The sequence below is a fragment of the Tachyglossus aculeatus genome, chromosome 16, assembly GCF_015852505.1.
Source record: "Tachyglossus aculeatus isolate mTacAcu1 chromosome 16, mTacAcu1.pri, whole genome shotgun sequence".
NCBI lineage: Eukaryota > Metazoa > Chordata > Mammalia > Monotremata > Tachyglossidae > Tachyglossus > Tachyglossus aculeatus.
The window spans coordinates 27961612-27986095 of record NC_052081.1 but is presented as its reverse complement, the minus strand read 5'-3'; the positions used below and the strand labels follow the sequence as shown (position 1 = coordinate 27986095).

Below are 24484 nucleotides of genomic sequence, written 5' to 3'. Positions count from 1 at the left end.
GACACAGTCCCTGCCCCACTTGGGGCTCACAGTCTTAATCCCCATTTCCCAGATGAGGGACCTGAGGCCCAGAGAAGTGAAGTGACTTGCCCAAGGCAACACAGCAAACTGGGATTAGAACCCATGACCTCTGACTCCCACACCTGTGCTCTATTCACTACACCATGCTGCTCTCCATTGGCAATTTAGAGCGAGCTGGATATTGCAGGTCCTGGGTATTCCCAAGCGCTTAGTACAGTACTCTGCACACAGTAAGCGCTCAATAAATACGATTGAATGAATGAATGAATGAAATAACCACTGAGACGCTCAGCTCATTATCACCTAGGAAACAACTTGTGGGCGGGGCGGAGAGGAGGGCGACCGAGCATGCTCAGTAGCAGCCAGAGCTTGACGCTCTCCATCTTTTCCCCCCCGCAGGTCGAAAGCAAACCCCGGACTGGATTTTTCTCCCCATTCTCTCTTGTACCAGCTGGAGCGGGTTGTCTTTCCTCGACAAGGTGTGAGCGGAAGATTCGACGCGCCTACGTGGGGACGTTGGGGGGGAACGAAGTTCGTCGGGGAAATAATAACAAAGGCGGCGGGGGGCAAGAAATGTGGGGGGAGGGGATGAAGAGAAAGGAGATTTTGTGAGAAAAATTGGTTGGAATGGAAAGTTAAGGGCAGAAAGGCAGTGATGAAATGGGCCCAGGGCGGCCTGTGGTGTTTTCGAGAACCAGTCTAGACTGGAGTTAGGTTGGTGTGGCCATTACGTTAGTCGGAGAGACAATAACTGAGACGGGGGGCAAGAAATGTAGAGGGAGGGGATGAAGAGAAAGGAGATTTTGTGAGAAAAATTGGTTGAAGTTGAAAGTTAAGGGCAGAAAGGCAGTGATGAAATGGGACAAGGATGTGACCGAGAGCGGCCTGTGGTGTTTTGGAGAACCTGGCTAGACTGGAGTTAGGTTGGGGTGGCCATTAGATTCATCAGGGAGACAATAACTGAGGTGGGGGGGCAAGAAATATAGGGGGAGGGGATGAAGATAAAGGAGATTTTGCGAGAAAAATTGATTGAAGTTGAAAGTTAAGGGCAGAAAGGCAGTGATGAAATGGGACAAGGATGTGGCCGAGAGCGGCCTGTGATGTTTTAGAGAACCTGTCTAGGCTGGAGTTAGGTTGGGGTGGACATTTAGTACACATTTAATAAATACCACTGGTCTATCCTGTTTGGATTACACTTTTCAGCTAGTTTGTCTCCTGATTTGGTGTTTGGCGGCCTTATGGTCTTTCTTTATATATAATTTTTCAGAGCTTAGCCTACCTCTGGCCTTGCCTTGAGTTCCACACCTTAGATTCAAAGCCCTTCTTACCTTGGAATGTGAAGGGAATTCAAGGGATCTAGAGAAAGGGGTGGGGGGTAAGGGCCCCATCTGGAGAAATGGTGAACTCAACGAACTTCTTTAAAATTGTGCTTATTATCCCCTCATGTTACATCTCTATCGTGACATGCATCTTGCCATGAATGTCTCAATGTCTGTGTCCCCTAGGCCACTCTGCTTCTTGACCTTGGACAAGCCCCTTAATTTCTATGTGCCTCAGTTTCCTCATCTGTAAAATGGGAATACTAATACATCCTCTTTGTATCTTTTAGGATGTGGGACAGAGACTGAGTTGAATGTAATTACCTTGTATTTACCCCACTTCTAAGAAACTCCAAGCCTGGTGCAAGAGGAATAGTGTGGCCTAGCGGATGGAGCATGGGCTTGGGAGTCAGAAGGACAGAAGGGTTCTAATCCTAGCTCTGCCATTTATCTGCTGTGTGGCGTTGGGCAAGTCACTTCACTTCTCTGTGCCTCAGTTACCTCATCTGCAAAGTGGGGATTAAGACTGTGAGTCCCATATGGGACATGAACTATGTCCAACTTGATTATCATGTACCTATTCCAGTTCTTAGTATGGTGTCTGGCACATGTCAAGGCTTAACAAATACCTTTATAAAATAAGAGGTGAATTCACTTTTGATTCAAAATAGATTCTGATTATTACCTAGGAACAGCCCCCAGATTTCATTCCATTAGATGAATATGCAACAATTAATTCCTGAAGAAAAAATTGATATATAAAATGCAAATTTACTCTCTGAGCACATTGTAAGTGCTTAATAAACACCCTAATTGTTAGAATAATTATTCTTCAATTTTTTTCCAGAATTCTTAGTCAATCACAAAATATTCAACATCAAAAACGAAAAATATCAGTTTATGAGGCTGGGTGCAAAATGAGTCTAGAGTCCTTGTTCCAACACATCGCCTTCACAGAACAACAAGCTGAAGAGAATCGTCGTTTGCTGCATAAAGGTCAAGCTCAATGCTTTTATTTGGCTACAGTGTTTATTTGCTTCTTGAGCAAGAATTAAATCTAGAAAATACTTGACATGTTAATTTGCCACATATCACATTACAGTTATTAAGGGACAGAATACTTAAAGTACCTAAGGTTTGCTCTATCTAAGGATTTCATTTTGTGTTACAGTTCGATCGGAAATAATTGAATGCCGAGATAAAATTAAGGAAACAACTGAAGAGCTAAATGAAGCGAAAATAAAATTAGAATATAAGGTAGAGTATTTAGATATATTCTTTGCTGGCCATCAGGAATGTGAGCAATTTGAAATTGTTAACCCATGACTGCCCAAATAGCTCAGTAATTTAAGGGAGGTGCTTTCAGTAATACTGCTTTCAGTAATCATCTGGGGACCCAGATGATGATTAAGTACTAAACTCACCAAAATAACTGAAAACAGTAGTAGCAGTAGTGATAGAAGCAGAATTCAGTATCTGTAATGTAGAATGCAATTCATAGGTGGAGTACTGAAAACCCCATTCCTTCTAAATTTACCAGGCTCCAGACCTGGTATAAAAGATGACATAACTTTTGACTCAAAATGCTGTCTATTTCCTAGGTAGAGCACTCGGGTTTCACTGATTTTTATCCATTTTCGTTATTAGATTAACAAGCACCAATATGTCCCTGAGGAAAAAAAATACATAAAAGCCAAACAAAAGCTATATGTCCCAGGAAGCCATTTGGCTTCCATCTTAACATTTAGTCCTCAGAGTTTCAAGTATGGCAAAGATACTTTATAAAATGTTGTGGTGGTGAAGACTAAGAAAGCCCACCCTTAAACTTGTGAATTCTTGTCCAATGGAATTATCTTGAAATCGTCAGAATGTGATTCACTTAGGCTGCAGGAGGGATTAGAGTGACCATTTGTCTGGTTTTATGCCAGATGGTCTGTTTTTCAGTTTGTTTGCCTCCTGTCAGGTTTTCATATGGCACTGGACAGATTTAAGCCCTATATTTTTATTTTAAATGCTCAGCCTCCCACCACATTGACTCCTGCTCATTCCAGTCTCACGGTTGGATGTGGTGCACATCTTTGTGGCAGTGTGGCCCCGTGGACAGAGCACAAGCCTGTAAGTCTGAGACACTGGCTTGTAATCCTGGCTTAACTACTTGCTTGCTGTGTGACCTAGGACATGGCAACGTCTCTGCACCTCAGTTTCCTCATCTGAAAAATGGAGTTTCAATACCCCTCCCCCCACCCCCACCCCCCACTTAGATTGGGATACCTAGGTGGGACTGGCTTGGTTAACTGTACCAGTGCTTAGTACAGTGCTGGACATAGAGTAAGCATTTAATATTATTATAAATATTGTTATTATCATTATTATTTCTAGACTGTGAGCCTGCTGTTGGATAGGGACCGTCTCTATATGTTGCCAATTTGTTCTTCCCAAGTGCTTAGTACAGTGCTCTTCACACAGTAAGCACTCAATAAATACAATTGATTGAATTATTCACAGGTGTTTGGAGTGGCTCTGGAGTGAGGGAACATCTGCAGATTCCATATGATGTCACTGAATAGCATGTCATAACCAGCCTAATGCTGGGAAATGAACTGTGCCATTGGTGGCCACCCTAGGAGCAGTCAAATTTACTGATGCTGGAAGGTGATTAAGAACGTTTTTCAGAATTGACTGCGCCCCAAATAAACAAAGAATGTAATGGGGATGAGGAGAAGAATGTTTATTATTGTATTGTGGTCTCCCAAGCACTTTGTTCAGTGCTTAGCACACAGTATGCACTCAATAAATACGATTGAATGAATGAATGAGGAGACTTCATTCCACTTATTCCTTCCTCTTTCCCAGTCCTTGCTGCCAAAGATTTGTTATGACTAAATTTCCTCCTTATGCATTTCATAAGGGTAAATGGAGGTGTACCAGACCTGGTGTACTATTTGCAGTGTGTGGGTGAGATAATAAATAATGACCTTATTTGTAGACCACTTTTATTTCCCCAAAGCATCTTCAGATAACTGTTATTTCTTCTCATCCTTATAATATCCTTTTGAGGTAAGGGAAAATTGTTACCATTTTATCAGTGACGAAACTGAGGCTCAGAGAGATTAAATAACTTAGGCTGTAAACTCCTACTGTTGGCCTCCTCAAGATGATAAACTGCTTGTGGGCGGGGAACATGTCTGCAAATTCTGTTGAATTGTATTCTCGCAAGTGTTTAGTGCAGTGTTCTGCATACAGTAAGCGCTTCAGCGCTTAGAACAGTGCTTGGCACATAGTAAGCGCTTAACAAAAACCATCATTATTATTATAAACACTACTGTTTGATTGATTGGCTTGCCTGAGGAAAAATTAGGCTACTGGCACAGCTAGGATTAGAATCCAGGCTCCTAATTTCCATGCTCTTTCCATTAGGCTGTACTCCCTCCCTATGAAACCCTCTCTGGAGTCTTTCCACTGAAAAGCTGCATAATATGTGCTCACCAGATGACATTGGGAATTTCTAAATCCATCAGTAGTATTTATTGAGCACTTACCCTGTGCTGTGCAGTGCACTGTATTAAGCCCTTGGGATAGTAGAAAGTAGTAGACACAACTCTACACATAAGGATATATAATCTAACAATGATAAGCAATTGCATTTCCAAAGAGCCACAGTTTGGCTCTTTCTGGACTCGAGTATTATCTCACCATTATGAGGCATTCTCAGTTTCTATGTGACTGTAACACTTTAGATCCAGATCATTAGAAGCTATGTGTTATCAGAGTCGTGGGAGGATGTAACACACATTCTCTTTCTTCTCTCTAATTGCATTTGACAGTTTTTCAATGAGATCTTTAAGGTGGTTTATTGACTGTGGACAACTTCCATGCCCATTACTTACTTTCCTCAGAGTTGGCAATAGCATTAGGTGGATTGGAGAATATTTGGGGTGCTGCTGGGCAATGCTTATTAAGAGTAAAGTGTTACCATCCCTTTGGAATTGGCAACCAAGCACATATAGAAGTAGATGAAATCTTGAGCAATAATAATTGTTTAACAATAAAAACCATGTTAATAAAATGGAAATATTATAATGAGAAGCAGCGTGACCTAGTGGAAAGAGAATGGGCATGGGAGTCAGAGGACCAGGGCTCCTGGCTTGGCCACCTGCCTGCTGTGCAACCTTGGGTGAGTCACTACTTCTCTGTGCCTCAATTTCCTCACCTAATCATCATCATCAATCATATTTATTGAGCACTTACTGTGTGCAGAGCACTGTACTAAGCGCTTGGGAAGTACAAATTGGCAACATATAGAGACAGTCCCTACCCAACAGTGGGCTTACAGTCTAAAAGGGGGAGACAAAACCAAACATACTACAAAATAAAATAGAATAGATATGTACAAGAAAATAAATAGAGTAATAAATACGTACAAACATATATACATATATACAGGATTAGATTTCTGTTTTCCCTCTCCTTTAGACAGGAGGTGTGTCTGACCTACGTTGAATCACCCCATTGCCTAGGACAGTGTTGGGAAAATAGTAAGTTATTAACAAATATCACTGTGATTATTGTAACACACTCAGTTCTCCCATACTGAGCTTGTCAGAGTTAGTCACAAACCACTTTGGCCAAATACAAGCCTCACCATCCATGAAACACTATTGAAGCATCAACTCTTAATTACCATTCTTCAACCTGCCTATTTAAGTCACACACCCATCCTTCTAATTTATGGAATCATCTCTCTTCCAGGAGGCCTTCCCTGATCATTTTTCTTCCCCTTAGTCCCAGTCTCCTCATTAGCACTTCTGCATGCACTCACACCCACCCATTACATCTCTGTATTTATCTACACATTTGCCCAACTTCTAAGCACTTACTCATCTATGTATCAATTTTCCCTTTCTCTTCTACCTGAAAATTATTTTATATCTTTCTCCCCTGCTAGATGCAAGATCCTTGAGGGCAGAGGTCATGTCTTCTGATTTTATTTGACTCTAAAGGATTTAGTATAGTGATCTGCAAACAGTAGGGGTTCAATGAGTACACTTAATTAATGGATTAGGGTACAGGAACTGTGCTAGTTTTCCTTGATTCAAGTTCTTAAAGACCCTAACCTAATCTCTGAATCGTAGGAAAGCTGAGTATATCTAGTTGAGTAAAAGCTAGTATTGAGTTCTTCATATTAAATATTCCTTTTGCTTCATTTTAAATGGATGATGAGAGTGATATAGGGTTGAATTGATAAGTACTTAGTTACATTTTTAGAGTGATTTTATGGTAAATTCTGGGAAAGTTAAAGGAAATCAATTTGCTTTTTATTTTATTCAGTAAATGGGGTGGCTGACCAGAAACAGAGGAAATGCTTCAGTTTATTAGCAGCAGAGAACATTCATTGCTGAACCGGTTTTCACAGATTTGATTGATTTGGCAAGATGTGCTAATATAAAGTTAGCATCTCACCAATTTTTGAATAAACAAGAGACTTTAAAGGAGGGAATAGAATTAATTCACAGCAATTTATAAAAAAATGACTGAAACCACTAGTCAGCATTGGCTGAAAAAAATGCCCTGCCTAATGCCTAATGGTAGGTGATAATGTGATATTATTTATTCACTAAATGTAATTGTATTTTGATATTAAAAATCATTAAAGTCAAAATTTTGTTTACACATTTCTAATTGGTTACTGAGACAATTTTATTTCTAATTGTGGTTTTGGGATACTGTTCTGAAAGTGCAACAACAATTACTACTGTAAATGACTAATGAAAAGAGCTGAAGAAATAAGCCTCTCTTTCTCATTTCGTTTATCCTTGGAGTTAATTATATGCCTGCCAATATCAATAAAAATGTTCCTAAATGTTTGATTTGGCATTAATTGACCAATCAAATGGAAATGACCAAAGGCAAAACCTAAAATGCCTTGAATAGAATAGTAGTTTTTATATGGAAATTTGTATAATGATGTATTCTGAAACTCTTTCAATATCTATTTTGGACATTGCTTGTGGTCTTAAAAGTTGCTTTTGTAAAATACAGAATTCATTTTATTCAGACCTGTAAAACCCAGGTAGCATGTAATTAGAACTTGAATGATAGCATTTGCCTTTCAGAGTTCAGTGACCATTTTAAAATATGCATTTGCCAAAATCCCAGATTATAGAGTATGAGTATTTGGAGAAGGAAACGGTTGGTTAGGTTCAGTAATATGGAAACAGCAATGTAAGAGCATTTCCTTGCTTTGCATTAGCACTTACCAGTATATGATCCTTGCAATCCTAACCCTGCAGCAAAGGCTCTGTGGTAGCCATTTGACTTTTAAGTCCAATCGCAAAATGATAACCCACACATGGAACTAACTCACTCATTTAAAATCGTCAGCTGAGAACCCTCCATGCCAAGTGAATGGTTTCTTCACTCTAAGTTGGATCTAGGGAGGTGTAAGGACTGGTACTTCTCTTTTTTGTATTTCTCTCTCCTGCGGAAGCAGTTTTTCCTCCCCTTTCCTCCCCCTTTCCCGTTTCTCCCCCTTCCCCGTTTCTCCCCCTTCCCCGTTTCTCTCCCCTCCCCTTTTCTCTCCCCTCCCCTTTTCTCCCTCCTCCCCTTTCCTCTCCATGGATTATAGGAAGAGGTTAGGATATTGAGCACATGTTGATCTGAGAGCCAGGAAAAAAATCCTCGTTGGATCTGAGGTCCCTCCCAGTCCTCTGGACTTCCATGTGTTTTATTATTATGGGAGCTTTCTCATTGTTTTGAAAATGGAATACTTCACAGGGTATCATACTTTAGGTCTTCAGTTCCTCCTTAACTTTTGTTGCAGTTTTACTGCTTTTATTTTGTGCTCTGCATATTACTGGCATACTCTAAATAATTGTTGTTGTGGATGACAGTGGTATTTCCTAAATATGATGAGTTAAAAGCTAGAGCATTTTGATCCCAACAAACACTGGCAAAACCTTTATAATAACACCCTAAGGGAGCAAATGACATAAAATCTTAGAACACTTGGCGCTGTTTAATTTTAAAAGCAACCAAGTGGTCAGTTCACAATGAAAAATATTGATTTCTTATTGTCATGTCTCTAACCTTTAGGCTCCCCTTTTATGTGTCACCTCCCGTCTCCCTTACTAATATACATTCAGCCAGTGTTTATGTGCATATTAGAAAATTATTGTTTAGTAATTTGCAATTTCAGCTGTTGAAGTATCAACCGCTGATGTTTGGACTCGGTGCTCATTGTGAGGCAGCCAGGATCCAGTTAAGGGGTAGTGTGAAGGGTATAACAGCTATCAAACCTGGATGGAGGTTTTCTAAGGCAAGGAAACCTTTTATTGGCACTGTAAAACAAAGCCTTCAACAGTCCTGGAATCTCAGCTGAAAATTGGGAGGCAACTGTGGTAGAGAAACTAGGATGGTGTATTTTACTCTTCCAAGGACAGTGCGCTGCACATAAGTGCTCGATAAATATCATTGCTAGTGTTCCACAATCAGGAGAGGAGCACCCCAACAGGACCACTCAAGACCTTTGTGGGGGAGTTCACCCACAAAAGAAACTGGTCAAGACAGATTCCTTCAATTAAGTTTCCAGTGGGGCTGTCTGTGCTGCGTCCTCACTTCTACCATCCAACCACATCAGTTGTCTCTACTTTCAAGGAAAGAGGTAATTTGTCATCTACACAGTGAGAGTGGATTGAAGAGGGTGGCTCACTGATGGTGAGAAAAGGATTTGTGAGTGCATACAGGAAATGGGTTGCTTGAAGGGGAGAAAACATTGTGGGGCCTTGTGTATTTTCTGAGCCTCTGCAAGGTTGGTTTGTTTCAGTTCAATGCAGTGAATCTGGCTGTTGAATGCTCCCCAGGCTGGCCTAGTCCAAGAGAGTAGTCTACACCTGCTGCCATTTCAGTCAAATGGTGCTCCACAATGGGTGAAATTGTCAGGTTCTTTAATATATTTTAAAATAACTCATTCAATCAATCATATTTATTGAGTGTTGTGTGCAGGGCACTTTACTATGTGCTTGGGAGAGCACAATAGAACAATTTAGTAGACACATTCCACATCCACAAGGAGTTTACAGTCTAGAGGATTGATTATCACTTAAAAAATCTGAATGGTTTAATTCCCTGTACTTGTCGAGTATGAGATTTAGATATCTAAGAAGGGGTGATTTTTTTTCATTCTCAAAATAATATTTGTTTAGCTTGCATTGCATCCTAAACATTTGCTTTTAAGTTCAGATGATTAAGCTGGAAACTTTCCTGTAGAAATTAATTGTGGCGGAATTTGTCAATAGTGCAATTTTTTGGAAAGCTTTTTTGTGCAAAAATTATAAGCATTGGGACAAGAGGATTGCTAGAGGACCTATGTAAAACAGGTCCCTTTTAAGCTTTGCAACATTTTTCCTTGCCTTTTTGGATTGTCCGCAAGAAAACAAAGCCAACTTTTAAAAAATAAAATACTGATTACTTTCCAAAAGCACTAATGGCGCTGCTTGTCTCAGGTACCATGTAATATTAATCAATCTACCAGAGTGCTGAAATGCCTCTTTATTGTAGTCACGGGGGAAATGTACTTTTCATTCCCCTGATTGTTATGTGATATGGGAAAGTAAAATATTCTCTATACTAGTTACTTTATATTTTCTATGTAAAGTTGATTATTATGCTATTGGGCAGAACATTTAATCAGAGCAAAACTTTGCTCCCTTAAGGCTGAGATTAGTTTTAGCCAAGAAAAGGATAGCTTTGTAGTTTGTTTACCTTGGCTAAAACGTTAATTTAAAACGTTTCAGTCTTTTTCTATTTGGACATTTTTTTCTCCAGGAAAATACACCTGAAGCTTTCTAAGCAGCAAAACAAAAAAAAAAAGTGGGGGGGAGGGGGTGTCCTATCACAAACCTTGACTATTTTTGAGAAGCAGTGTGGCCTAGTGGATAGGGCACAGGCCTGGGAGTCAGAAGGACATGGATTCTAATCCTGCCTCTGCCACTTGTCTGCAGTGTTACCTTGGGCAAGTCACTTCACTTCTCTGTGCCTCAGTTCCTTCATTTGTAAAATAGGGATTAAGAATGAGCCCCACTTTGGACAACCTGATTACCTTGTGTCTACTACTCTAGCACTTAGAACAATGTTTGGCACATAGTAAGCATTTAACAAGTAACCGTTATTATTATTAAAGCCAGCATAGTTGATCAGTTTAATTGGATTCCTTGGGAAGCTAGAAACATACTGTAAGAATAAAACGAAGCAGTCAGATTAAAAAAAGATTCCCCAACCCTGAAAATTGCAGAATTAACGGAGTTGAGAGTTCCTGCAGATTATAATTTCTCACACCAACAGTGATTTCCTCCAAAGTACGTGCTTTATTCAAGTACCTTTTATGGAGAGTTTTGCATTCAGCATGCTCTCCATAAGTCCTGGTTGACTAATGTATCTAGCCACTTGCCTTGAATAGACTTTCTCATCTCTTTTCCATTTGGGGGCACTTTATAATCTTGAATGTTGAACATCCACATCAGAGCAGTGAGAATTGAAAAGGTGAGTGACCTTATTGTTCCCTGTGCAGCAGCTCTTTAATGGTAGAAGAAAATCGAGTTGCTGCTGTTGTTGACTCTTGGGGCCTTTTCTGTTCTCTAAAAAGTGAAAAAAAAATAGATATTAAGTATGAAGAAAAAAGGGAGGAGAAGATGATGGGAAGGTAGGGCGTAAAAGGTATCGGAGAAAGATGTTTTTTCGAACCGTCGGTTTTAGAGAGGGGGCGAGCCTAGTTGAAAGGAAGAATTAGAAGACTGAATAGAATTACCGGTGCAAATGATTAAGGTGGCAATTAAGTTCCCGGTTTTCAGGTGAAAGAGCAGTAGTGGTCTAGTTTAGAACAGAAGCTAAGATCCTAAGAACATAAGAATGATCATTATTGGGTCAGAGCAGTAGTCCACCTCGCCCTATTTCTCAGTTTTGCCATCATTATTATATTTGTTGCTAAGCCTATACTAGTCAAAGGGGTTAGGTACAAGGATAATCATTCAGATGTGATCCTGGCCTACAGGAGGCTCACAAAGGGTGGAGAGTAAGGAGAACGAGCTGGTGATGTACACACAAAAAGGGAATAACAAAATAAAGCAAAATCATTAGATTACCAAAGCAAAGGCAGATAATGATTGTTTGTATTGTACTCTCCCAAGTGTTTAGTACAGTGTTCTTCACATAGTAAATGCTCAATAAATACCATTAATTGATTGATTCTTTGAATTTAGGGGATGCCACTATCAATGAAGAGTGCCTACAGGCGTGGGGGTAACTAAAAAGTCCAGTGAAGGGCCCTCCTTTTTCCAATCCCAACTACAGTGTGTGCCCTCAAAGGATGTCCCTCGTGCTCTTATTTTATTGTTTCCAGTGCTTGGTGCTTTGTTTGGTTCGGCCCCCGTGTCTCATGATCTAAAGACAGTGTTGGGACAGCAAGGGTGTTATTCATTCATTCAATCATATTTATTGAGCACTTATGTGCAGAGCACTATACTAAGCACTTGGGAGAGTACAATATAACAATAAACGGACACATTCCCTGCCAACAATCAGCTTACAGTCCAGAGGGCTCTGGGCCAAAAAAGAGCCCCAGACTTATAGCGCTGCACAACCTGTGGCTGTGAGTTTTGGTCTTCCAACAGGCAACATATTTCGCTCCTTGAGCAATTCCATCAGCATAACTTACAAGTTTGGCTTATTGTAATATCTAATGGCAAGACAGGATCACAAGCAAAGTATCTTCAACCGCTCACTCTCCACTGGTTCCTTCCCCTCTGCCTTCAAACATGCCCATGTCTCTCCCATCCTAAAAAAACCCTCTCTTGACCCCACCTCACCTTCTAGTTATCGTCCCATATCCCTCCTACCATTCCTTTCCAAACTCCTTGAACAAGTTGTCTACACGCGCTGCCTAGAATTCCTCATCAACAACTCTCTCCTCGACCCCCTCCAGTCTGGCTTCCGTCCCCTTCATTCCACGGAAACTGCGCTCTCAAAGGTCACCAATGACCTCCTGCTTGCCAAATCCAACGGCTCATACTCTGTCCTAATCCTCCTCGACCTCTCAGCTGCCTTTGACACTGTGGACCACCCCCTTCTCCTCAACACGTTATCTGACCTTGGCTTCACAGACTCCGTCCTCTCCTGGTTCTCCTCTTATCTCTCCGGTCATTCTTTCTCAGTCTCTTTTGCAGGCTCCTCCTCCCCCTCCCATCCTCTTACTGTGGGAGTTCCCCAAGGTTCAGTGCTTGGTCCCCTTCTGTTCTCAATCTACACTCACTCCCTTGGTGACCTCATTCGCTCCCACGGCTTCAACTATCACCTCTACGCTGATGACACCCAGATCTACATCTCTGCCCCTGCTCTCTCCCCCTCCCTCCAGGCTCGCATCTCCTCCTGCCTTCAGGACATCTCCATCTGGATGTCCGCCCGCCACCTAAAGCTCAACATGTTGAAGACTGAGCTCCTTGTCTTCCCTCCCAAACCTTGTCCTCTCCCTGACTTTCCCATCTCTGTGGACGGCACTACCATCCTTCCCATCTCACAAGCCCGCAACCTTGGTGTCATCCTCGACTCCGCTCTCTCATTCACCCCTCACATCCAAGCCGTCACCAAAACCTGCCGGTCTCAGCTCCGCAACATTGCCAAGATCCGCCCTTTCCTCTCCATCCAAACCGCTACCCTGCTAATTCAAGCTCTCATCCTATCCCGTCTGGACTACTGCACTAGCCTTCTCTCTGATCTCCCATCCTCGTGTCTCTCTCCACTTCAATCCATACTTCATGCTGCTGCCTGGATTATCTTTGTCCAGAAACGCTCTGGACATATCACTCCCCTCCTCAAAAACCTCCAATGGCTACCGATCAATCTGCGCATCAGGCAGAGACTCCTCACCCTGGGCTTCAAGGCTCTCCATCACCTCGCCCCCTCCTACCTCACCTCCCTTCTCTCCTTCTACTGCCCAGCCCGCACCCTCCGCTCCTCCACCACTAATCTCCTCACTGTACCTCGCTCTCGCCTGTCCCGCCATCGACCCCCGGCCCACGTCATCCCCCGGGCCTGGAATGCCCTCCCTCTGCCCATCCGCCAAGCTAGCTCTCTTCCTCCCTTCAAGGCCCTGCTGAGAGCTCACCTCCTCCAGGAGGCCTTCCCAGATTGAGCCCCTTCTTTCCTCTCCCCCTCGTCCCCCTCTCCATCCCCCCGCCTTACCGCCTTCCCCTCCCCACAGCACCTGTATATATGTATATATGGTTGTACATATTTATTACTCTGTTTATTTATTCATTTATTTATTTTACTTGTACATTTCTATCCTACTTATTTTATTTTGTTGGTATGTTTGGTTCTGTTCTCTGTCTCCCCCTTTTAGACTGTGAGCCCACTATCGGGTAGGGACTGTCTCTATGTGATGCCAATTTGTACTTCCCAAGCGCTTAGTACAGTGCTCTGCACATAGTAAGCGCTCAATAAATACGATTGATTGATTGATTGATTGATAGTCCTAGAACAAAGTCATCCTCCTAGCAACGATGCTTAGCTCACCTCTTTCTGCTGTGCAGGGTGGGGAATGGATCAGCAACTTCTGTACACAAACTGAAATTGGAAAACAGAAAACAAAAAGGAAAGGAAAGAGGAAGCATTTTAAGGACAGTAGAATAAATTGTCAGATGATGCTGAAGCAGCACAGCCTAGTGGAAAGAGCACCGATGCTGGGAGCCAGAAGACCTGGGTTCTAATCCCAGCTCTGCCAGTACCTACTGTGTGACTTTGAGCAAATCACTTAACTTCTCTATGCCTCAATTTTCTCATCTGTAAAGTGGGACTTGATACCTATTCTCCCTCCTACTTTGTGTGAGCTCGTTATGAGACAGGGACTGTATCTAACCTGACTATCCTGGATCTATCCCAGTGCTTGAAGCAGTGCTTGGCACATAGTATGTGCTTAACAAATATCATTTAAAAAACAAGCAAAAAATGCTGCATCTCAGATGAAAACTGTGAGTTAGTTGCTGAAGTCAAATCAGTATACTACATGTCTACTAACTCTGTTACAGAGCTGGTACGAGAAGCAGCGTGGCTCAGTGGCAAGAGCCTGGGCTTGGGAGTCTGAGGTCATGGGTTCTAATCCCCGCTCCGCCACTTGTCTGCTGTGTGACTTTGGGCAAGTCACTTCACTTATCTGTGCCTCAGTTACCTCATCTGTAAAATGGGGGATGAAGACTGTGAGCCCCACGTGGGACAACCTAATTATCTTGTATCCCCCCCACGCTTAGAACAGTGCTTCACACATAGTAAGTGCTTAACAAATGCCATTATTATTATTATTATTATAGTGTACTCCCCGAAGCGCTTAATACAGTGCTCTGCACACAGTAAGAGCTCAAAGATATGGCTGATTGCTAGCATGCTGTAGTCAAGAAAGTGACTTTTTTTGAGCATTCTTACTAAAGGGCCTGTTTAAGACTTCTCATCCTGATGGCAGTCCACCAGTCACAACTTTTAAAATTGTCTAAGTGTTAGAAAAGTTTGCTCTTTCATCCTATGTTGAAGAATTGAAACAGTTCCACGGTTCTCCCTGCCAACACCTTTCATCCTTCTGTGAACTTTGACCTTATTACCTTGCTTCTACGCCAGCAAGTATGGTTCCTGGCACACAGTAAAAGCTTAAGAAGTACCACAACAAACTGTTCTTCCTCGATCTTTGTCTTTCAATACTAAGATGCTCTAATCTCAGTCTGCCCTCATGTTTCTGATCTCCCAACCTTCTGTCTCTCCCCGCTTCAGTCTATACTTCACTCTGCTGCCCGGATTATCTTTCTACAGAAACGCTCTGGGCATGTCACTCCCCTCTTCAAAAATCACCAGTGGTTGCCTATCAAGCAAAAACTCCTCACTCTCAGCTTCAAAGCTCTCCATCACCTCACCCCCTCCAACCTCACCTCCCTTCTCTCCTTCTACAGCCCAGCCCACACACTCTACTCTTCTGCTGCTAACCTCCTCACTGTGCCTCGTTCTCGCCTGTCCCGCCGTCGACCCCTAGCCCACGTCCTACCTCTGGCCTGGAGTGCCCTCCCTGCACACATCTGCCCAACTAGCTCTCTTCCTCCCTGAAAGCCCAACTGAGAGGTCACATCCTCCAGGAGGCCTTCCCAGACTGAGCCCCCCTTTTCCTCTGCTCATCCTCCCCGCCCCATCAGCCCCACTCCCTCCCTCTGCCCTACCCCCCTTCCCCTCCCCACAGCACTTGTGCATATTTGTACATATTTATTACTCTATTTTATTAATGTTGTGTATATAGCTGTAATTCTATTTATTCTTATGGTATTCATTCAATTGTATTGAGCACTTATTGACACCTGACTGACACCTGTCTACTTGTTTTGTTTTGTTGTCTCCCCCTTCTATACTGTGAGCCTGTTGTTGGGTATTGATCGTCTCTATATGTTGCCGACTTGTACTTCCCAAGCGCTTAGTACAGTGCTCTGCACACAGTATGTGCTCAATAAATATGACTGAATGAATAAATGAATGAATGTTGAAGGTGCTTCATCCTCCTGATTGTCTTGGATACTTTTTCCAACTCAAAGATGTGATATGTGTGCAGTGTTCTTCGTGGGATGACATCATGATTGTATGGAGTGGCATGATTCTGCATATCATTTTGTTCTCTAACCTGGATGATCACTATTGCTTTGATGGCTTCTTTGCCTGCCAGTGTACCATGACCTGTATCTTGAAGGACAATGACTGTGATGTATATTTCTTGAGACACAGCTGGTTGTCAGAGCTTCATTCTACAGTTGTTCTAAGGATAACTTTTCAGGAGTTGAATTTACCCTGCACATCCACTCACTGAAATTAATCTGTTGCTTTCCTGTCCATGAATTCAGCTTTATAAATTCTTTCTTCATGTAGGACTTGGTGGAAAAGGCATGGGTTTGGGAGTCAGAAAATCTAAGGTTTCCTCATTGGATTGGCACATTTTGCCCTGCGACATATTAATAAGGCAAAATCCTTCAAGATGACCTGATAAAAGGGTTGTTTATATTGACTCCTTATCGGTTGACTTCATAGTTTAAACTGGGAGTGTGGGGGGAGGTGCCAGGAAAGAGGGAGGAGGGATTTTCCTCTGGAGCTGACCCTCACAGCAGGGCTGAATCGGTCTAGGGATGCATGTGGATTGTGAAGGGGGCAGGGAGTATAGCAATGAGACCTTTCTCGGAGCTCATCGCCGCAGGGGCAGGTACTTGGTGTCAGTCTTGGGATTTGGGGGGATTGTAGAGTCGCGGAGAGGGCCAGGGCTTGTGCCCAAATGGAAGCTTCTCCCTCCCAGCTCCTTGGGAGGGATTGGGTCCATCTGGGCCATTTCAAGTGACAGAGCAGTAGTGGTCTAGTTTAGAAGTTGAAACCTTAATAACATAAGGATGGTCATTACTGGGTCAGAGCAGTAGTCCACCTAACCCTACTTCTCAGAGTCTTTCCCACTGGGGATGCATGTGTGGAATTGATCAGGGAAGTGACTGGTGGTTGCTCTGTATGCTGGAGGTTGCTCTTTGGGTGGAGGGGGACAGAAAGGCCATCCCAGCAGGGACAGGAGGGATGGAATTGCTTTGGAAGGGAACGTGTGCACCGACTGTGTTATATTGTACTCTCCCAAGTGCTTAGTACAGTGCTCTGTACACAGTAAGCGCTCAAAAAATACCACTGATTAATCAGAATCTCCAGTGCAGCTGGGAAGCCGACTGGCTGCCAGGGAGGTGTGCTTGGGAGGAGCCATCAGATTGCTCCATAAGACCCAGAAAATATGAAGTGTAGGGGATGCTGTGCCATATGAGATCATAGTTTAACCTGTTATTATTTGGGATTGGTAGATTCAACAGGATGCCCAAACACATTAGTAATCCAATGAAACACCTCTTGTGCAAATTGCATCTCTGTCCTGTACCTAACCCGAATCCTAATTCCGACTCTGTCACTTGCATATTGTGTGGTCTTGTTCAAGTTGCTTAAATTCTCTCTGCCTCTGTTTTATCATATGTAAAATGGGGATTCAGTACCTGTTCTTCGTCTTAGGGAAGCAGCATGGATAGAGCATGGGACTGATAGTCAGTGGTCCCAACCCCACCACTTGTCTGCTGTGTGACCTTGGGCGAATCACTTAATTTATCTGTGCCTCAGTTACCTCATCTGTAAAATGGGGATTAAGGCTGTGAGTCCTAAGTGGGGCATGGACAATGTCTAATCTGATTAGCTTGTATCTACTCCAGTGCTTAGACCAGTGCTTGACACACAGTAAGCACTTATCAAATACCATTATTATACTTAGTGCTTGGTACAGAGTAAGTGCTTCACAAATACCATTGTTTTCATAATTGTCATTATTATTATCTTTGCAAATACCATTGTTTTTATAATTATAATTGTTATTTTTATTATCTGGTTTGACTTCTCCAACTTGCTTTCCTTTTCCTAAAATTGTAATAACTCTGGTGTTTGTTAAGCACTTATTTTGTGCCAAGCATTGTACTAAGCACTGGGGTAAATCAATCAATCAGATTTATTGATTGATTTACTTATTTTTACTTATTTTACTTATTTTTACTTATATTGTAAATGCAATATAAGTTGATCAGACACAGTTCCTGATCCACATGGGACTCACAGTTTAAGGGGGAGGAACAGTTATCTATCTATTCCCCTTATTACAGAAGAGGAAACCGAGGCACAGGAAAGTTGAGTGCCTTGCCCGAGGCCACACAGCAGGCAAGTGGCGGAGCAGAGGTTAGAACTCGTGTTTCCTGACTCCCAGGCTTGTGCTCTTTTTTCTAGTGCACGCTAACTCATTCTGCTCGTTTAATTCTCTTCCCTTCCTCAATCAAGAGGATTAAATTTCCTTTGGCTCTGGGGAATACCAGTGGAAGGTGCTACTGTAAGTGTTTGAAATGCCTGGCTTTGCTAATCTCACCTCTTTCTTTCACCCCTGATTACTTTTCTGTCTCCTTTTGGAAGGAAGAGAAGGAACAAATAGTTTTATAGGAAGCAAATTGCCTGAGAACAATGAGAAACTCCATTTTATTTCTAGTTTCCACTCCTGTTAGACTGTGCTATAATTACTGTCAATCTTTACTGAGACCTGTGTGTTTTCAACATAGTCAGTGGTACTGTTGAAATTTAGCAAGGTAATCGTGAAGAAGAAAGGGAGTGACTGCATTTTCCAGGAAGCAGAGGGGCTGACTCACTGTGTTTCACAACAGTAAAGAGTTGTTCTGGGTGAGACCAGGCTCTCAGAATTCTCATGGTAGTGTGACAAGAGAATGAGACTGAGGACAGAATGTTGTAGACAACCTGCAGTTAGGGGATGAGATGGGGAAAAAATAACCCTAGAATGAAACGGGGAGAACCAGGTGAGTTCTATGTTAGTATAACCAAGGTATGTGGATGTTTTAAGGAGGAGGGAGTGTCCACAGTGGCAAAGATGGTGGAAGAAATCTGATAAAATGGATTTTCTCAGGGCAAAGGGGAAACCCCAAAAGGGCCATTATATTTAGATTTCTTTCCAGTCAAGTTTGCCTTGGTTAGGTTTTAGCTGCAGTTATATTTAAACTATATCAAAAGTGCATTTAATTCTCTCATCCAATATCTCCTGTTTACTTTAAAGGCTAAGCAGATGTCTGAAAAGTTCTTCTGCTTCCAGCTCTTGAAGATACATGAGGATGGGTTAGAAAAACAGTGTACTGAAATTGCAGATGAAAAGAGTAAGCTTCTCCAAGTCCTGGTAAGTTTCCAGTTGCAGATCAGAACGAAACGTGCCAATTGGTCGAAGTATTCTTCTGATGGAATTTGTATGATTTGATTAATGCTCCAGCATACACATTAATATTTAAGGTCTAGCATACCCTGCAAGTTCAAAAACAAATATTCTGGCTCGCATTCCAAGTAACAGAATGATATTGGGTACATTTTTTTTCATGTGCTAACCAGAGCTGATTGAAAACAAAGGTGTGATTTAATTTACATCTATGATATTAAGATTTTAAATAGCAACCTTGTGTAGCTTTATTGAAAACTTATTCTTGGCAAAGACCTGATGTTGGGTTGCTCGTCTGCTGTTGTAAACTGGGACTTTAGTGGATTTATGACATAATTTTGAAGAGCAGTTAAGGTCACACCTCCTCCAAGAGGCCTTCCCCAATTAAGCCCTTTTTCCCCTGGCTCCCTCTCCTGTCTGCACCATAAATTCACTTGGATCTGTGATCAATGGGCATTTGATAATTGTCCCACCCTCAACCCCGCAGCACTTATGAACATACCCATAACTTATATATTATAAATTATTTATTTATGTTAATATCTGTCTCCCCTCTAGACTGTAAAATCATTATGGGAGGGAACGTGTTGTATTGTACTGCCTTAAGTGCTTAGTGCAGTTCTCTGAACACAGGAAGTGCTCAACAAGTGCTGCTGATGTTACCAGTTACAAAATTGTAGAGGCAGTTCTATAAAACTAGGCACAACTATAGAGGCAGGTTCTAGGTGCATGTGTAAAATTTTCACTGTAAAATCCAAAAGATCAGTTAAGGATCTTCATTTAAAAACTATGATGCTAAATTTATGCATCGTCATTAATGATGAATTTTTTTCCCTGAAGGCAGGGAGTGTCATATCTACAATTTTTAAAGGAGAAAGATTGTAAATAATTGAGAAATAGCATGGCCTAGTGGATAGAGCACAGGTCTGGGAATCAGAAGGACCTGTGTTCTAAACCTGTCTGCTCTCTGAACTCGGGCTGGTCACTTCATTTCTCTGTGCCTCAGTTCCTTCATCTGTAAAATGGGGATTATGACTGTGAGCCCCATGTAGGATGTGGAATGTGTCCAACCTGATTGTGTCCAACCTTAGCACTTAGTACAGTGCCTGGCACATTTTAAGCCCTTAGCAAATACCATTTGAAAAAAAAAATCCCAAATCAGAACTGTTTCCATCAACCTGCCATATTTAAGTTCCTTTATATGTCATTCTTTTAGGAGGCTACAAAGAAAAAAATTAAAGAGGAGGAGCAGAAGTTTATTAAGGACATAACCAATTTCAATAATGAATATGGACTAAAAAACAAGAGAGAGCTTTTGATTAAAGAAAGAATTAAGGCTGAAATATCTGATTTAGAGAGACAGGCATTCAGTTTGAAAAATGGTAAGTGCAATGCCATTATCCTCAACTAACATCACTTCCAAGAGGCCTTCCCCAACTATACCATCATTCTGTCTTCTCCCACTGCCTTCTTCATCACCCTTGCACTTGGATTTGTACCCTTCATTTACCCCTCCCTCAATCCCACGACACTTACATACATATCCACAATGTATTCATTTATATTAATGTCTGTCTCCTCCAGACTGTAAGCTCACTGTGGGCAGGGAATGTGTCCACCAACTCTATTATACTGTTCTCTCCCAAGAGCTTAGTACAGTACTCCACACACAGTAAGCACTCAATAAATATGATTGATTGATTATTCATGTGTGTGCATGCATGTATATGTGTATGTGGCCTAGTGGAAAGGAACGGAACTGGGAGTCAGGAGACCTGGGTTCTTATCCCTGCTCCATCTCTTGCCTAACATTATTACCATTATTGTTGTATTTGTTAACTGCTTACTACGCCTCAAGCACTCTTCTAAGAGTTGGAATAGATACAAGTTAATCAGGCTGGACCCAGCCCTTGGCCCACATGGGGCTCTTGGACTAAGTAATGTGACATGTGGCCTTGGGCAAGTTACTTAACTTCCTTTTGTCTCAGTTTCTTCAGCTGTAAATAAGGGGATTTGACTACCTAATCTCTCTTCCTCTTAAACCACGGTTATGTGGGACTGTGCCTAATCTGATGGTATTGTATCTACTCCCGTACTTAGCACAGTGACTGGTCACATAGTAAGCACTTAACAAATTAATAATGATAATAATGATTATTGTTACTACCCCTTTTTTCTCCTGATTCAATGCAGTGCTCCCAGGAATTCTTACTCTGCTGCTGTCACCTTCATGGTCCAAGTGAGACCTTTATCATTATATTTTTACTATGCTGTATTCTTGTATTTATCAGATGTTTTATTAAGTACTGAGCGGGGCATGCTGTGCATAGAAAATTAAGGCTCTAATTATCTGGTTTTATAACCAGATTCTCTCATTCCGCTGATGGGTGTATCTGTATAGAATTGTCAAAAGAAATTTGGCATATATTAGAACAGGAAGATTAGGGCATTGCCATTTCAAAGTTTCTGCACTATTTCATAGTTTCTAAAACTTATTCAAGGCAAAACCCAATATGCTTTGAATGTAATTGTTTTCTCAGAATTGAATCTAATAGAACAAGGAAATGTTCAGTTCAAACAACTTCAGAATCAAAAGAGTGAACTAAAGGAGGAATTGCTTGCTCTTCAGGGAAAACTTAAAGGTATTATCCTTATGATTTAATAATCTGAGATTTAATTAACCTTAATGGAAATGGTTATCAAAAGTATGACTTGATGATTGCATTATTCTGAATGGTAAATGTGAGAACTATTTAGGTTTCAATTTTGCATTAAAAGGTACGATTTTAGGTGATATTTCATCCAAATTCTTCTTTGAGATACTCAAATTGATATAGTAACATGTCTAGAAAGGGAGATTGCAAGTTTTTTTATACTGCTAGTTGCCTGTACATTAGTTCAGCAAGTACACAAATGATAAAATGTTACAACTGCCCACATAAGTCCAGGAACATTGTTTTTGATCTTTTAGTAATTGAAGATAAAGTCACTGAAGCTATGGAAACCACCAAATATTTAGAGATTGAAAAAGACAAAATCAGTGAAAAACCTCAGAAAGATCCAGAATGTTTAAGGTAAGGACCAGCCGAGCAAGATGTACATGTTATATGAATGAAACCAATGTTTACTTGATTCTTAAAAGTTCTATTTATTCTAAAGTCTCATGACAGACTTGATGCTCAATGGGAGACTCCATCATCAAAACTGTATTTATTTAGACAACATCTGCCTCATAGGTTTTCTGGAATACAGTCATATCCTACTGGTAGACCAGTAAGGAAATATCAGAAGTGGTTTCATTTGTAATGATAATCATTTCATGAAATTTATTTAGGCAAGGAAATCTTGGGTTTTACCAGAGCATGTGGACTTCATACCATAATTAATATTCCAAAGGTTAGGATAGAATTTCTGATATATGACTCCTTATGGCTGCTTCACTTTCTTCTAACTTCCCCAGAAATGATTTAGGCAGTTAAGTAGTTTTATCCCTGGTTGAGGTCCAGACAACATTGTTCTGTCACCACTTTATTGAGACCTTGGTCGCCAGATTCTTGCTTTCTAATTGCTCTCAGATGTTTTCCATTTTGTTTGCACTTGGATATTTGACCTTTGAGCATTTGGTATTCACCTCAGCCTCACCTATAAATTACATATAGAAATTATTTATATTAACATCTGTCTCCATCTCTAGATAGTTAACTCTTTGTGGGCAGGGACAGTGTCTACCAAATCTATTGTATTGTACTCTCTCAAATGCTTGGTACAGTCCTCTGCACGTGATTAAGTGCTCAATAATTTCCATTGATTTTGTTGCCCAAAATGAGTTGCTTTTCTAGTCGTAAAGGACTGGAAAAATCCTAAATGCATTAATTGTACTACATTAATAACCAAGCATTTTGTTGGCTAGGTTAATTTTAAACTACTTTTGCTGCTTATATTTTGTATTATAGGAATAGAAACCTCATTAATGAGATGAGGAAGAAGCAAATGCAGCCATCTTTCACATAAATCATACACGATATACGTCCACTAGTGTTGAACAAATGCTTCATATTAATGGTGGATTGCTTTAGACTGTAATTCTGGTGGTTTTGAGAAAATATTTGCAATTTAATTTTATGTTAAGTTTTATAAGCAGGAAATCAGTCTCTAGAGAGATATGAAGAACAAAATGAGTTTTTGTAATGACAATCTGCTCACTGATTTCTTTAGACAATTTTTATGGAAGTGCCCACTAGCATCATTACAGTTAGGGTAGTAAGGGTTTCCATTATGAACCCCAGTTTCCCAGGTTTGTAATCAGCCATAAGCATTTGCTCTAGGCTGAAATTAAATATACGAAGTCTGCTGGGGAAGCACATTTTTTTAACAAATGGTGGCAACAGAAATTTAGACAATCATTTGTTCATGTATTTTACCCTGTTGTCTCTTACTAGCAGGAGATGAAATGAGATGATACCCACATCAAAGAATGTAAAGCTGAAATCTATATGTAAGATTATGTAGTCCCATGTCTGTTTCTGACAACCCAAGGATGAATATAAAACCAAGCTTCCTAGAACAAAGATTCTAGAAATAAGATCATAAATTGTACTACCAGTGCATGGTGTGGGAAAAATGTATACACTGACTAACTTTAAACGTAAAGGTGAAAAAACGAGGTTTAATCGTTCATTTTTTTAGGGAGATAGTCTTCTATTTAGATTATAAATAGTTGCATTTTATTTTCAGAAATTTAGCCCTCATAGCTTTTATAGTAAAAATAATCTTCCTAGACCAAAAGGCCTTTTGAATGATAGAGATTGACAGCTATGATGAGAATGGTAGGAAAGCTGACTAGAGACAATTGGGGGTGGAGAGGCAGAGAGGTATGAGAAACTGATTATGGGTGTAATAAGACCCAGCTTGTTACCCATTTGAGTCCCACTATCCAGCTTGACTTATGTCCTGCTGCTTTTATGGGATTTGTGACAGAAAGTCCAGCCCCGAGGCAGCTCAGCCTCAGGCAGTCATTGTTACAGTGTTAGAGTAATCCAAGAACAGTGCTAGTATTATAACCAAGCTCAGGGTTATAGAATTACACTCTCCGGGAAGTAACATCACAAAATACTAATCAGGGAAAATGTCAGTGCATTGTGTGAGGTGAAACATGGGAATATATGGAAATGACAAGAAGGCTAAGGCCCTTGGCATCGACTTCTGGTTACCTGTTGAATGATCGTTCAACTGGCAATGCTTCCATTGATGGTAACCAGACATGGCAGGTTTCATCTTGGCTTCTCATGGTTGGGTCTCTTCCTGGTTCTTTATC

At 41.1% G+C, this 24484-nt stretch overlaps 1 protein-coding gene across 3 annotated transcripts in view; it reads left to right on the top strand.

The window, feature by feature from the left end:
- Window positions 1–372: 372 nt before the first annotated feature.
- CCDC172 (coiled-coil domain containing 172) overlaps window positions 373–24484 on the top strand; it is a 35864-nt gene continuing 11752 nt past the window's right edge. Inside the window, exons 1-7 of one of the 3 annotated variants that reach the window (XM_038758340.1) lie at window positions 373–500; window positions 2188–2336; window positions 2512–2597; window positions 19021–19137; window positions 20387–20552; window positions 21711–21812; window positions 22142–22244. In XM_038758340.1, the coding sequence (XP_038614268.1) occupies window positions 2258–2336; window positions 2512–2597; window positions 19021–19137; window positions 20387–20552; window positions 21711–21812; window positions 22142–22244 (653 nt within the window). In that variant the 5' untranslated portion in view covers window positions 373–500; window positions 2188–2257. Of the gene's footprint in view, window positions 501–656; window positions 736–2187; window positions 2337–2511; window positions 2598–19020; window positions 19138–20386; window positions 20553–21710; window positions 21813–22141; window positions 22245–24484 lie in introns of those variants that run through there. The other 2 variants (XM_038758341.1, XM_038758342.1) reach the window with 2 other exon arrangements.